This window comes from Parambassis ranga, chromosome 2 (assembly GCF_900634625.1).
Source record: "Parambassis ranga chromosome 2, fParRan2.1, whole genome shotgun sequence".
NCBI lineage: Eukaryota > Metazoa > Chordata > Actinopteri > Ambassidae > Parambassis > Parambassis ranga.
The window spans coordinates 40,846,229-40,860,446 of NC_041023.1; the positions used below are offsets into that span (position 1 = coordinate 40,846,229).

The 14,218-nt window shown below is 41.6% G+C and overlaps 1 protein-coding gene across 7 annotated transcripts; it reads left to right on the plus strand.

Annotated features, from left to right (window-relative positions):
- Nucleotides 1–1,936: 1,936 nt before the first annotated feature.
- On the plus strand, nucleotides 1,937–13,964 carry LOC114431805 (ATP-dependent RNA helicase DDX3X-like). Of its 7 annotated transcripts, none has more exons than XM_028399439.1 (20): nucleotides 1,937–2,268; nucleotides 3,506–3,557; nucleotides 3,744–3,791; nucleotides 3,892–3,966; nucleotides 4,087–4,290; nucleotides 4,382–4,484; nucleotides 4,565–4,693; nucleotides 4,778–4,877; nucleotides 4,967–5,102; nucleotides 5,202–5,299; nucleotides 5,424–5,522; nucleotides 5,599–5,759; nucleotides 5,848–5,992; nucleotides 6,064–6,208; nucleotides 6,589–6,639; nucleotides 7,447–7,628; nucleotides 7,711–7,828; nucleotides 7,899–8,052; nucleotides 8,134–8,258; nucleotides 8,375–13,964. In XM_028399439.1, the coding sequence occupies exons 1-20, from the start codon at nucleotides 2,224–2,226 to the stop codon at nucleotides 8,452–8,454; spliced, it is 2,250 nt and encodes a 749-aa protein (XP_028255240.1). In that variant the 5' UTR covers nucleotides 1,937–2,223; the 3' UTR covers nucleotides 8,455–13,964. The 7 variants fall into 7 exon arrangements, with proteins under 7 accessions (XP_028255240.1, XP_028255241.1, XP_028255243.1 ...); XM_028399440.1 differs by having other exon boundaries at nucleotides 3,907–3,966; XM_028399442.1 differs by having other exon boundaries at nucleotides 3,910–3,966.
- The last annotated feature ends 254 nt before the right edge of the window (nucleotides 13,965–14,218 follow it).

Genomic DNA, 14,218 nt, shown 5'->3' on the forward strand with positions numbered 1-14,218 from the left:
GTATGTCAACAAAGTGTGGTGTGTATAAAATACACACCTTTTTTCTGACCTAATGTGTTTCACAGGGGATGACGGGAAAACACAGTGAGTCTTGTTTGTTTACTATGACAGCAAGTCTTAGGTGAGAGTGTCCATTTGCTGCTTGTACTGTTATAAAAACAGCCAGAGGTGATCTAAACATGCTACTAAAAAAACACACAGTCACATTTTATAGAAGACTCTCTATAGGAAATAAGACAGAAGGCCTACGACATATAAAGAACTGCCAGGTGTCTAACCCACAAACCAGCATGTAGAAGATGACTTCATAACAACAGTGGAAAGTTGTGTTTACTGACACACCAGTGGTGGTCAGGACTGTATGACCTGTGGATGTGTGCAGGGGCGTAGGAAGCGTTAAAAATGTGGGGGTGACACCTTCTGTGGGTGGGTGGTGAAAAAAAGTATATTAGTATATTCTGAAACATAATATAATAATATTAAGTAATTGCAATTTCCTGCGGATTTTAACAGGTTGTTAAACACCTATTTTACCTACAGAAGTAAACGCTTAATGACTATTTCAGAGACAGATTCAACAAATGGTGACATACAGAAACTAATTCTGTTCTGTCAACCACACTGGTGCTACTACACTAACAGATTATACAAAGCCTCCATATCTGCCACCTTCTCTCTTTTACAGAGACAAAAAACTGGCAAATCTCCCTCATGTCCACCTGATTGAGTTTTCCCCGTCATCACTCACCTCAGTAATAGAAGGGCTCTGCCTCTGACTCACTCTCAGTATCAACCTCAAATATACATGGAGATGGATTGTGCTTTACTTTTCAATTAACAACCAATATAAGTGAGCTTTAAAATATATATATCATCAATGAAATAACCAATAAATAATAATTAACCGTGTGGATGTGTTTATAATGACGCACTGCCTTATCTGCTGCATCAGTGTTTCCCTGTTCATATAATGCACCACTGTGTCCTGACGGTCCATTACGTTTATTTTATTCTTGCTGATAAGAATACGAGCAGGTAGCTATGTGCACTGGCTAGGCGAGGCTAACGCTAGCAGGCTAACAGAAGCTAACCTGGCCTCATTACAATATGGGTTAATGCCGAAAACAACTCTAACTTTCTGTGTCTTTGTTAGGAATCTCCTCATGTCCATAATGTGTGGGGAGGGAGCAAGAAGAAAGCCACTGGCTTTGTTAGGTCCGTTACTGTGGTAACCAGGAGTGGATTTCAGCGGTGAAGTTATTCTCATATGAACCAAATTTTTTTCATGAGCAATCGAAACAGCGTTAGGTGGAGTTTCCTACTGTAAATGTGTGTGTGTGTGTGTGGGGGGGTGGGGGCACGTCCCCCTCTGATATAATGGTAGCTACGCCTATGTGTCAGCCAAAACACCAGAAGAAAGTGTTCAGCACACTTGAGCTTGATATATAATGTATCGGTCAAATCAATAATATGTTAAATATGATTTAATTTGTTTAAAAAAACGAAACTAGCAAATCAATACAATAGAAATTGTCATTGATCGAGGTTTATTATACACTTCTGTGTGCCTGGAAGAACGTTACATTCAACATCTACCAATGTGTTTTAGAAAAAATATTACATTTTAAAAAAAAGTCTCACAGTTAAATTAGGCAACCATAGATATGTTTTATTTATATCTTTATTATTTGGTAGTATGACATTATTATATTCTTTATTTCTTCGTCTATTGGAAATCATGTTAAAATCTCGCGATGTTTTGAGCAATAACGGTTTCGATGCATCTGTCAAGCTGAGCGGAAGCAACTACAGGTAGACCGGAAGTTGATAGTGAAGCTCTTAATTTTAGGTCGAAGGTATACTGTATTGGTTAAAAAACAAGCTTTTATTTTGGAACAACCGGATGTGCATTTCTATTAACTTCATCCTCACTTGACTGGTGCATGACGGCTTCATCAGCTTCAGCTGACGAGAAAATCGACATCAGCTGAGTTTGCATGAGTATCATCCTTGCAGCTAAAATTACGGGAATTTATCACCTCTTAAAAATCTGTAATAGCATATTACAAAGTAACGTGCACCTGTTAAAGCCAATGAAATAATTGTCATCCGTTTCAAAACAGAGACAAGCTAGGAGCAAAGAAGAAATAACATTACATCAAACCCGGCAAACAAAGAGGTCCTTTCTTCAACGGCAACATTTTTCCTCCGTATTCCATAGTTATGAGTCATGGGGCCGTCGAAAATGCCCACGGTCTAGAACAGCAGGTAAGCAGCGTCAGCTTTCATGTGCCTTGCAGCGTCAGTCGATTAAAAGTGTAATAACATAGGGGATAAACGTTAGCTTACCGGCTAGCCTAACACCGCTAACGAGATGCTATCGTGCTAGCTGGCCGTGGGTGCGCTTCATTTGTACACTCACATGGGGGAAAAAAGCTGCGGATCAGCGAAGTAAACACGCACGTTAAACATATACATATACATAACATATACATATGAACTAAAGCACCTGTCTTAGAATATGCATGTGGGATTATTTATTAAACAGTTGTGTACAATGATTAGTTAGCTAGCTTAGCCTCCAATGGGGGGAACTGCCTGTAATAACGCAGAGCTAAGTGTTAAAACGACGTTCCGTTGGCTCCCCTGTGTGAACAAATGAAACGCACTTAACAACTACTATGCTCGCTGCGTTTGTCTTGCAGCATGATACTGTATTAAAATGGAGGTATACAGGGATGGTTGCGCGACTGACACAAACAATGCGGCGTTTGACAGCTTAGCCCACCGGCTTTTAGATAATACGCAGCATTGTACAGTCTCCACGCTTGTCTTGTCTGCGTCCAGCTTTAACAAAAAAAAGCTCATTTCATCTGCGTCACCAGCAACGTAGTCTAGCTCTGTCTGACTGGTCAGACAGCTGGATGGCAACAGAAAAGTACTGCATGTCCTCGATTCATATTTTAGATAGTTCGAACTGGAAAATGTTCATGAAAGTGTTGGATGCGCAACACTGGCCGTATTAAAAAAAAACTCAGTTCTGTTTGGATGCAAAACCAATTGAAGTGTTAAATGCAAATCAAATCATGCAAAGTAAACATGTTCCTAGACGGCAAATCTTTGCTTGGCAATTCAAACCAGATTAGAGCGAGTCTGCAGAAATTCAGAATCAAAGCATTTTTGCAGGTTGGGGCTCAAATATTTTTGTAAATTAATGTCAAGCTGTCTGTCTTATGTCAAATTTTGGCAGGCCAGCTTCTGCCCTGTACATGAAAGCTGAATTTTAATGAGTAATTTAATAAAAAAATAGTATGTTTCTGAGCCACATACACAGACCAACAGTCAAAATCTGGTGCAATTTAGTGACACATTCTGAGCATCTGCTTTTATGTGCAGGGTTTACATGTAGGCTTTCCCCTCCCACAGCAACAAATGGGCACTGGCTCTGTCTACCACCTGCTTTGTAATGTTGAAAGTAACCACATGTGTGTTTTTTGTTCCCCAGCTCGCTGTCCTAGACTTGAGCGCTGCAGACGGACAAGGTGGGGGTACTAACAGTAAGCAGCAATTAATCTTAAGTTTCTTATTTCCTCCTGTTTCTTTGACATTGCGGTGTCATATACTTTGGTTACAACAAATAAAATTAGGGGACATTTGTCTGGGTATTGTATATAACACCGAGGGTTACTTCTTGCATGAGCCTGGTATAAGCTCTGATGTTGGACTCTCTCCCTCTGTTCCAGGGCGATATATACCTCCACATTTGCGGAACAAAGACGCTTCCAAAAATGGTAAGTCCGATGATGATTTCCCTGAATGTTGTGTAACCCATCAGATCACTATGGAAGTTGTGACATGACTGGATTCATATCATACTCATAATTGAAACAGTTTTTTACCATCCAGCAGGAAATGCCTTTGCTGCTGGACGACCGGGCACCTACGCCATGGCACCTGCAGCCAACTGTAAGTTCCTCTCTAAAGTGAACCTAAACATAGATAGATGTCAACTCATTATGTCATACTGAGACACAGAAAATAGAATAATAAATCCTGCAGCAGATTTAATGGTTCTCCTCTTTGCAGATGGGTGGGATGGGGGCCGCAACAATTTTGTCAACGGCTACCATGACAATCGCATGACCGGCAACTCATTCACCCGTGGCCCGCCTCGCATGGAACGTGGACGAGGAGGCATAGGAGGCGGTAGTTACCGTGGCAACAGGGGTGGAGGCTTCAACGCTATCAATCCAGCGCAGCCAATGGGCTTTGGAGGATATGAGAATAAAGGTGGGGAACATGTTTAAAAAACAGTTGGGACACAGACTGGGGGTGCTACTGATAAGTCAGATTGTGAGTTGTGCACTAATTCTCCTGTTAGATGCGAGCGGCTGGAACACTGCAAAGGAAGCCTATACCGGTTTTGCCAATAACCGGGGGAAGTCTGCGTTCTTCAATGACAGAGGCAACGCTAACAGGGGGAGGTGAGCTCAGAAATCCCATGTTTGAGTTGGACAGCACTGTAACGGCATCAAACGGTTAAACGTGTGTGTGCTGTACTCAGGTTTGAGCATGGTGGATTCAGTGGTGGTGGTGGTGGTGGAGGAGGAGGAGGAAACAGCCGCTGGGTGGAGGAGTCCAGAGATGACGGAGACTGGTCCAAACCAACAGCACGTAACGAACGCCTTGAGCAGTGAGTCTGTGCTTTATCTGGCCATTAGGAAAGGTTGACAGCTCTTTGAACATCACTCTAACCACCAGCACCATGTTTTGGCAGCGAGTTGTTCTCCGGCAGCAACACCGGGATTAACTTTGAGAAATACGATGATATTCCTGTCGAGGCTACAGGACAGAACTCCCCTCACCACATTGAGAGTGTAAGCTGCTGTTAACATTACGACATCACATACCAGCAGCTTTCCTCTGCTTTCTTTAAATATATGGGTCTATGTCTATGGTCTGTTAGTTCCAGGATGTGGACATGGGTGAGATCATCATGGGTAACATTGCTCTGAGTCGCTACACCAGGCCGACGCCTGTCCAGAAGTATGCCATTCCTATCATCAAGGCCAAAAGAGACCTCATGGCCTGTGCTCAGACAGGTAACGCACCAACAATCATACATTAAACAATGATTACAAGCATTTTAAACATTGTGTTGTGCATGAGAAAATGGGTGAGGTTTGACTTTGTGTCTTCAGGTTCTGGGAAGACTGCAGCCTTTCTGCTGCCGATTCTCAGCCAGATTTACACTGATGGACCAGGAGAAGCGCTTAATGCAGTTAAAGCCTCAGGGCAGGTAAAGAAAAATTAATCAAATTGCCAAAATAAACCCTGATTTATACTCCTATTGCACCACTGTAATTGTAAGAAATAAATGTAAGAAACAGTGATGAAAACTCTGTGGTGCCATTGTGTTGCAGGAGAATGGAAGATACGGGCGTCGCAAGCAGTACCCCATCTCTCTGGTACTGGCTCCAACCAGGGAGCTGGCACTGCAGATATATGATGAAGCCAGAAAGGTAAATACCTGTTCACACACACACACACACACAGAGCAGCAGAAAAGTGACAAATGTAATTATATTGTCTTGCCAGTTTTCCTACCGATCCAGGGTGCGTCCCTGTGTTGTGTATGGAGGAGCAGACATTGGCCAGCAGATTAGAGACCTAGAGAGAGGCTGTCACCTGCTGGTGGCCACACCAGGCAGACTGGTGGACATGATGGAGCGAGGCAAGATTGGGCTGGACTACTGCACGTAAGATACAGACCGAAGGATGTTTAGAATCAAGGTTCCTGATGAATATTTTAGTGGTGATTCTTGTCTCTTCTTGTGTTCACTGTAGCTATTTGGTCCTCGATGAGGCCGATCGTATGCTGGACATGGGCTTTGAGCCACAGATCAGGCGCATCGTTGAGCAGGACACAATGCCACACAAAGGCCTCCGGCAGACCATGATGTTCAGCGCCACATTTCCTAAAGAGATACAGGTTCGTTAGCAGTATCTCTACTAGGATGCTGACGTTCTGGAACTTTGTGGTAAAATTAAACACGTGTGCAGATTCTGGCGAGGGATTTCCTGGAGGAGTACATCTTCTTGGCCGTGGGCAGAGTGGGCTCCACCTCCGAGAACATCACGCAGAAAGTGGTATGGGTGGAAGAGAGTGATAAGAGGTCTTTTCTGCTGGACCTGCTTAGTGCAACAGGTGAGCCTGTCTCCCAGCAACAGCAGCTCATAACCTCATATTGTCATTGTCACATCTCAGCCAGTGCATTCCTGTGTGTCTCATGCTTAGCACATTGTAATGTCTCTCTTGTCTTTCAACTGTTTAAAACATTTGAAAAGAAAATGTCACATAGTTATTATTTGTTTGAGTTGCATGAAAATACATAAACTCGAGATATCATATAAACAGGATTTAAATTTCTTATTTAAAAATATATTTTGTGGGATTAGCATGAGGCCTCGAGCACGGAGCATCCAGCAGGTTTTATTGTACTCATGTGAGTGTAAATCAGTAATGTTAGAAAACTGGTTACTGAGTGCAGTTTACATGTCAGTGGTTTGGTCTGGTTTTATCCCAAGTCATCCCCAGCGAGGTACAGGACAATACTGGAGACAACATAGAGAAGCCTGGTAAGATCCTCCATCAAGAAACTTTCATCTTGTCATTTCATGTTTAAAAGAATTTTGTTTGACTCTTATTTGTCTCTGTGGATGGAGAACCCCATGTTTATTTCAGTGTACCATTTCATAATGTCAGGTCTGCTCAGCTTATAGTAAACATGCCTGTTGTCATATGTTTTGTACAGTTAAGAGTTAACATCTTTTTTTTTTATTATTTATTTATTTTTTTAAATCCAATATGTTGCTGTGGTGTCTTCATCAAGTCAGACCCACCCATAGGCCTTGATGGAGAGAGTCTGGTTATGCTGTTAGCCTGGATGCTATGTCTCCTCATCCAACGAGCAGATGTAAATGTGGCCCAATTAGTGATGTGGACCAAAACAGATGCTATTACCAGAGTCTTTCCATCAGTGGTTCAAGTAGCACCTGCATGGAAACACAGAGCCTCAGATGCTGTTATTTTTATTCTGCTGTTTTTTTATCCACTTTGCACCCTCTGTTGCCTGTTGCACTTGTTATCTTCATACAAAAAACATCTGTTTTAATGTGCTGTATTAGACAAATTTGCATGTGTCACACATATACTCTGACATGTAGACATACAGTCTGCAATTAGGGAAAAAAAGGAGATTGACTATTTTCCCAATGACCTGTAGATTAATCTCTTTTCCTGGTTTGTCATATCCAATGTTGAATAGCTGAATCACCTAAGCTTGGCAAAAGACAGACTACAAACCAGATGTTGCTTTCTAAACGAGCACAAATGAGTTCTTTCTGTTGTACTAACCTCTGGGGCCCTCTTGTTTGAATGACCAGGTAAGGACTCACTGACCCTGGTGTTTGTGGAGACCAAGAAGGGTGCTGATGCCTTAGAGGACTTCCTGTATCGGGAGGGCTATGCCTGCACCAGTATTCATGGTGACCGATCCCAGAGAGACCGAGAGGAGGCCCTGAACCAGTTCCGATCAGGAAAGTGCCCCATCCTGGTGGCTACAGCGGTCAGTAAAGATAAAATTCTGTTACAAATTCTCCTAATGACGGCACATGTAAGTGACATAATTTTCCTTCCTGCATTCTCAGGTTGCAGCTCGGGGTCTGGACATCTCCAATGTGAAACATGTCATTAACTTTGACCTGCCCAGTGACATAGAAGAGTATGTGCATCGCATTGGGCGTACAGGACGAGTAGGAAACCTGGGTAAGAAGAGGGACAACAATCTCCCTGGAAATGTGTGTGCTATGTGTTTGAACTTGTTTCTTTCTTGCAGGACTGGCTACATCGTTCTTCAATGACAAAAATGGGAACATCACAAAAGACCTGCTGGACATCCTAGTAGAGGCCAAACAGGAAGTTCCATCATGGCTTGAGAGCCTGGCCTATGAACACCAGCATAAGAGTAGCAACAGAGGACGTTCTAAGAGGTACAGTTTCCTTTTAACTGTGTCCTAGTCCAAATAAAAGTAAATTTTTGATTCAGTGTATGCATTTAATTTTATCACCAGGTTCTCCGGCGGCTTTGGAGCACGTGATTATCGTCAGACGGCTGCTGGAGTCAATGCTGGAGGGTTTGGAGGACGTGGAGCTCGCAACCAGGCCGGCCATGGAGGAAATCGTGGCTTTGGAGGAGGTGAGCATCGTGGTCTCATGATTCTTTGATGTATCATTCTACTTGTGGCAATAAAAGATCATGTCAACAACGTCAGATAAATAAAGCTTATTCTCTCCTCTTTTCCTTCATCCCAGGTGGCTTTGGTAACTTCTACACCAGTGATGGCTACGGAGGAAACTACTCGCACTCTCAAGTTGACTGGTGGGGCAACTAGGTTTCTCCATCCCCTCACTTCACTCTTCCTCCTTTCTCTCTCTCATCCTCCTTCCTTTCTGCACATTGTTGTCCGCATCCCATTTGTCTGTAGTCACCCTCGATGACCCCTAGAACCCACATGCATGTGATAAGAACAAACTATCTGTACTCATTTATGTAGCCCTCCTTACACCCATCCACTCACGTCTTTTCAGTCCCTCTTCAACTTTATCTTGTGTTTTTCTATCTCCACCACTGACTTTCTGCTCTTGCCTCTTGAAACAGGCCGTATTTTTGAGGGATTGTTGAATTTTAGTTGGTCACTTTTCCACAGTGGACACTTCAAATCAGGAAAGGAAATTTCAAATCAGTTCTCCCTTTGTGTGTGAAGACAAATATCCAATAATTTGAAGGTGTCCTTTATCTCCTGAAGATAGCATCACAGTGTGTGGACTTTAGAAATGGTAAAAAAAAAAAAAAAGGACAAAAAAAACCCATATTTTTTCACTTTAGATTTGAGTTTTGGCTTTATTGTGTGTTTGTCTACATTTCCCCAAAGCCAGTCAGGCTCCTGTGTAACTCCACGTCATGTTTGTATTAAACACACGGCCATGTTGTGACTCACCGGCCAAAAACTTTTCTAAAAGTAATAGAGATAGGCAACTTGTTAAAGCAAAATATGTCTGCATATAAGTTCAAAAAGAAGAACTGGCTGAGGTCTTGGATATCTAAAAAATTGAGGCCACAGAAACAGCGTTTTTTTTTTTTTAAATATATTTACACTTTTTAAAACATAGACATTTTGATTTTACAAGGCCTGAGAAAAGGAAGAAGTGGAACGTTAGCAGGCTGTTTGAAGCAGTCTTAGGACAAACAGCATTTCTTTGTTTTAAGCAAAACATTATGGAGAATCATTTGTTTCTGTACTGTGCCTTTACAAATTTGAACTTTGTCTCTAATTTCTGTTAGACTGGCTACACGTTTAAGCCAACAGTGACTAAAAAAAATGTTTTTAATGTCATGTATGGGTTTAAACATGTCTTTATTTCCATTTGAAAGGAAACAAACTAGGCTTGAACTAAATCAAACCTTGGCAAAAAAACAAAAACGAAAAACAAAACTGTGACGAGGAAGTTTTTCCTTATCTGTATATTGGAGTTAAAATTCATCAGAAGGACTCTGAGGAACTCCTTAAAGCATATGACCACTGTAAGCATATGTATAGTTTATTTTTATATTCCCAAACGTGTCATCACATTCGTCTTATTTAAAAAGCAGGAATTACTTAGCCAATGAGGAGAGGTAACTGCAGTGGTTTTACGCTTTTAGGAGACGGAGTCCTACACACTGACCAGCTCCGGTTTGAGCTTGTAGTTTGGTTTCTCAAAGCCATTTTGACACTAACTGTCGGGTCACTTCATATCAGTAACAGAGCCACTCAGCAGCAGCAATAGTCGTCATATTACACTGCTCCCCCATCTCTCACCAATCAGGTGTGTTTCTGTAAATGCAGCAAAGTGCTGAGGCGTCTCAGATATTAGAGTTACTTGCTGAAAACATGCTGAAAGTTACTCAGTGACTCTTAGTGCCATCATGCTCTTTGGAACCGGACTCTGCTTCTACCACAAACGGAAAATAAACCCTTGTTTGCCAAAAGCTTCTTTCAAGGGGATACACAACTCAAAAAGTTTAAATTTTTCTTGCTCACTCTATCCTGGAGAGTTACACGAAGAGTCTTCTCTAAAATAAGTCATTCCAGTTTCTTCGTTACAGATCAGTTGAGGTCAGGGATAAAAGTTAAGAACTGGATAATCTCGCCAAATTCATTTCACAGCAGGGACGGCCAAGGGCTACGCAAGGATGCGGTGCCGCATGTCCACAGCACATTTTAGCCTCTATGATCAAGCACAAGATGTTACCTGCTTTAATCCAGTGTTTCTCGGTGCAGACCAAGGAGAATTGCTTTACACTCACTTAGGACAGCAAGTCTCTGCTTGGCATGTTGATAGTGAAGTCACTTCCTGTGTTGCAGTGTCACAAAGGACAAAGCATCTAGTTAGCGTTCCATTTCTTAGCAGCAATTCTGCTCTCTGGTCTCACAATCGCAGTAGCTACTACACCTTATTCACAGACTGTCTGTTCAGCAACATGGCTGCTGTGCGCTAGTGTCTAAAGTGTGCTGGTGGTAAAGCCACATAACAGAGCTGTTTACCTGATTCTGCGTGCTGTTATGAATCCCTGGTTAGCCCGACTAGCTCTGCTGTGGAATCAAGCTGGATGGGCCAGTTGACCTGAGCTCAGGACGTCCATGTTTCATCCCTGTGTGAAGGGAATCCCACTGTGCATTTGGATGGTTCAGTGGAAGAAGTCCAGTCCCCGCTGTGTAAATCAGCAGCAGAACAAGTGCTCTGTTGCTGCCCAGTGGGCGTCAAATTTCATCTTGATTTGTTTTGTTTACATGGGAAAACTTAGATTAAGTGTAAATAGTTCCTCTTCAAACAGAGAGGAGTCTCCACAGTAAAGAATGTAACACTTGAAGTGTAGAAAATTATGTTTGATCACTCAACACTGGACCACACGGTGTCTGGTACGCTTAGTTCAGAGGGCAATTTGAAGACGGCTGATAAAAGTCCTTGTAGGTTCCCTCAAATTGCCCACTGGCTTCGACAATGACAAGGCTGGACCAAGACAAAAAAACGTATGCAAGTGTTGTTGTTTTTTGGTCAAGGAGTCAAAAATGCAACGCAAATATTTCTACGGGAGGCTTTAGTTACGTTGGAGCTCTCTGATTTTTCCTGTCTTTATGATTTTAGTCAAGTACAGGTCAGTCTTCAGATACGTGTCCCCCAATTACATTTAGGAGGGAGGCTTTCAGGCTGGCAGCAGGCTCTAAGAAGATTGTCCAGTCTCTAGAGATCAGACTGAAAGGGGCGGTGCTACATTCAAGGACGTTTAAAATGTCAGAAGAACACAGCATTCTTCCACTGCGTCCATTTAGAAACAAACCAAAAACACATTAGTTTTATTTGAGCTTAAGTGTAATTCTGCACAAACAAATTTATCACTGCGACTGCGGTCTGTGATTAAATTGTTGACCAGAACTGTTAGAGGTGTCCCAATAGATGCACCAGATTTGTTTTTATGTGGCCATAATGTGATAATTTTCTCCTGCAGCAATGGTGGATAGTCTCCATCTTTACATTTCTAACTACATATGAAGGAGTAACCAGCAGGATGATAGGAATCAGTAACAGGACAATAAGTTGCAAATGACAATCAATTATGAAGGATTTCCTTAGCTTCACTTTACATCCCAACAGAACAGTTTTAATTTGCTAACCTTTGGTAGTCTGTTGACTGGGGTTCTGTCGGTATTTGTTACTTGAATCCATGGCTGCTGCCACAAACCACAAACTTAGCACGCAGCTAGTGTAAACGCTATGCCTGCTAAAAACACCTGAAAGGATGACGTGCACTCACTCTGGTTCAGTGTGTTGATGTTGCTGTGCCTTCTAACAGTCACTAGAGGGCAGAGAGAATAACCCTTTTAATAATAGATGAAGGAATATTAAAGGTCAGATTTAACACAGGATGCTTGTTGTTTACCTCTTTGTCATCATGTTTATAGATCAGTCCTGTCCGGTAGTATAGGCCTGAGTATGCGTTTAAATACGCAGCGTATTCAGGCGTTTTTTCTGATGCAGACAGGTTTTATCTGTCGCTGTTGAACTGTGTTACAGCAACCACCGCCGTGCCCCAAATCCCCTTAGCTCAGCACTGGACCTTTACACTAAGTGCAATACAGTTCAGTTGCTTGTGGTTTGCTTTCACTTTGTGGTCGCCCAGATTTACCTCTGCACATTTTCCTTTTTTTTTTTTTTTTTTTTAAATCGGCTGATTTCTGTCAGTGCTCCTTTTGGCACAAGTAAATCAGTCTAAATTCTGACATGTGCATGGTGCCTTGAAATGACTGAATCACTGATTCACTTAAAGACTGACATGTTGTGGTTAGGGCTGGGTATTTATTATATTATTATATGCTAGTTTTGTTATTCCCCATAGAGGGTGAATGGGTACAGTCTGTTCTGTACTCTATGTACTGTTCGTGCTTTTTCCTGCATTTTTAGTTGTTTAGTGGGGGCCAGCAGCAAGGCATTATGGGTAGAAATGACCATGATCCCTGGTCAGTGTTTGTGCATACATTTAAATGTATCCAAACAGGAAACGCAACATTTCTGCTTGTAAGTCTCAGTGTTGAGGGGTTGTTTTTTGGTCTCTTTTACATATTGAGCACTTTTTCTTTACTGTTTCTAAAACCTTTTGATGCCTTAAATCAAGGGTAGTACCCAGCCCTAATGAAGCAAATAGTGAAGCTAGTTACATCGTTTATACAGCATTGCCACACTGATGGTGTTGCCATGGCGAATGATTCTGTGTCACTATGGTAACTCACTTTATATAAGCAGGACTTCTTTGATTGCTGGAGAACAATTAATGGTGCTATGCTCCCATTGCTGCGGCCTGCAGGCCCCTTTTTGTCGTAGAAAGACTTCAAATCCGAGAGTTTTACTGAAAATACTTCACTTACTTATTTTAGTGTAGCACATGTCTTTCAAAACTCTGAGAATATGAATGAGTGAGTGATTGCCAGGTCAAAAAGACAGGTTACTCAATAGTTTAGGTAGAGTGTGTGTGTATGTGTGTGTGTGTGTTGTAAGGAAAGGTTCTTCCAGATATGAAACAGTTTCTTTTTTCTTTGGGACCAGGTGGAGTTCTAGTTAACAGCAACTGTAGGATTCAGCTATTTGCACACAGAGTTCTTGAGTCTACTTTCGCTGCTAGTTTGTGTAATTTATCAAGCATTTTTGAGAAATATTTATTTTTATAAGCCGAATACAAAAAGTTGATATTTTACAAAGTGACTTGACCAAAAGACAGTAAACAAAAAACACTGGCACTTGAATGTTGAATGTCATTGGTATGAGTGAAAATTTCTATTTTTCTGGGGTAGTGTGAGCTTTTTAATGTTAAAGATGCAACGTGTGGGGGTTTCACCTTCAATGTGTCACTGTGACAGGCTGTGTTGACCTACAGATAGATTAAACACATACAGATGTTACAACAAACTTATCACTGGAGCCAATCCATGTGTGATTACAAGGTACTCACAGTACTTCCTAGTCTTTAGTAGCCATGATAGCACCACTTAGTCTCCACAATAATGACTGGATGAAGTGCAGTGGGATCTGTGGGGTCCTTAGATTTATACCTAAAATGCTAAGATTGCTCAGAAGGTGAGGGTTGTTACACTACAGCTGATGCGACTGTGATACATTAAAGAGAAACACCGTTCACAGGTTGCCTTTTGAAGTCACATTGGACTCGGTATCAGATCCACTAACCTGTTTGTGCAACAGGTTCCATTGCCAACAATCATTTTTAAATTGGCAAACAAATTTGAGGAAATACCACCATTATATGCCAAGGTTTGGTTAAAAAAAATAACAATGTTATGATCAAAAACCATTTTATAAAAAAAAAAAACAAAAAAAAACATGCAGTACAAAAAACAGGTGTCCAGATTCTCTCCAAGTCAGTTGTTTTATTCTTTTCTCCTTTTTTTCCTTTATCTTTACACTTTTTCCTTCTTGTTAATACCCTCGTTGTGAATGTGTGGCAGGTGGCGATCTTTAAAGTCTTCATAACACAGAATTTACTGTGGTTCTATTGCTATGTTGTTGTGATTTGCATATTTTCAGGCATTAATGCTGTCACAGGGAGCT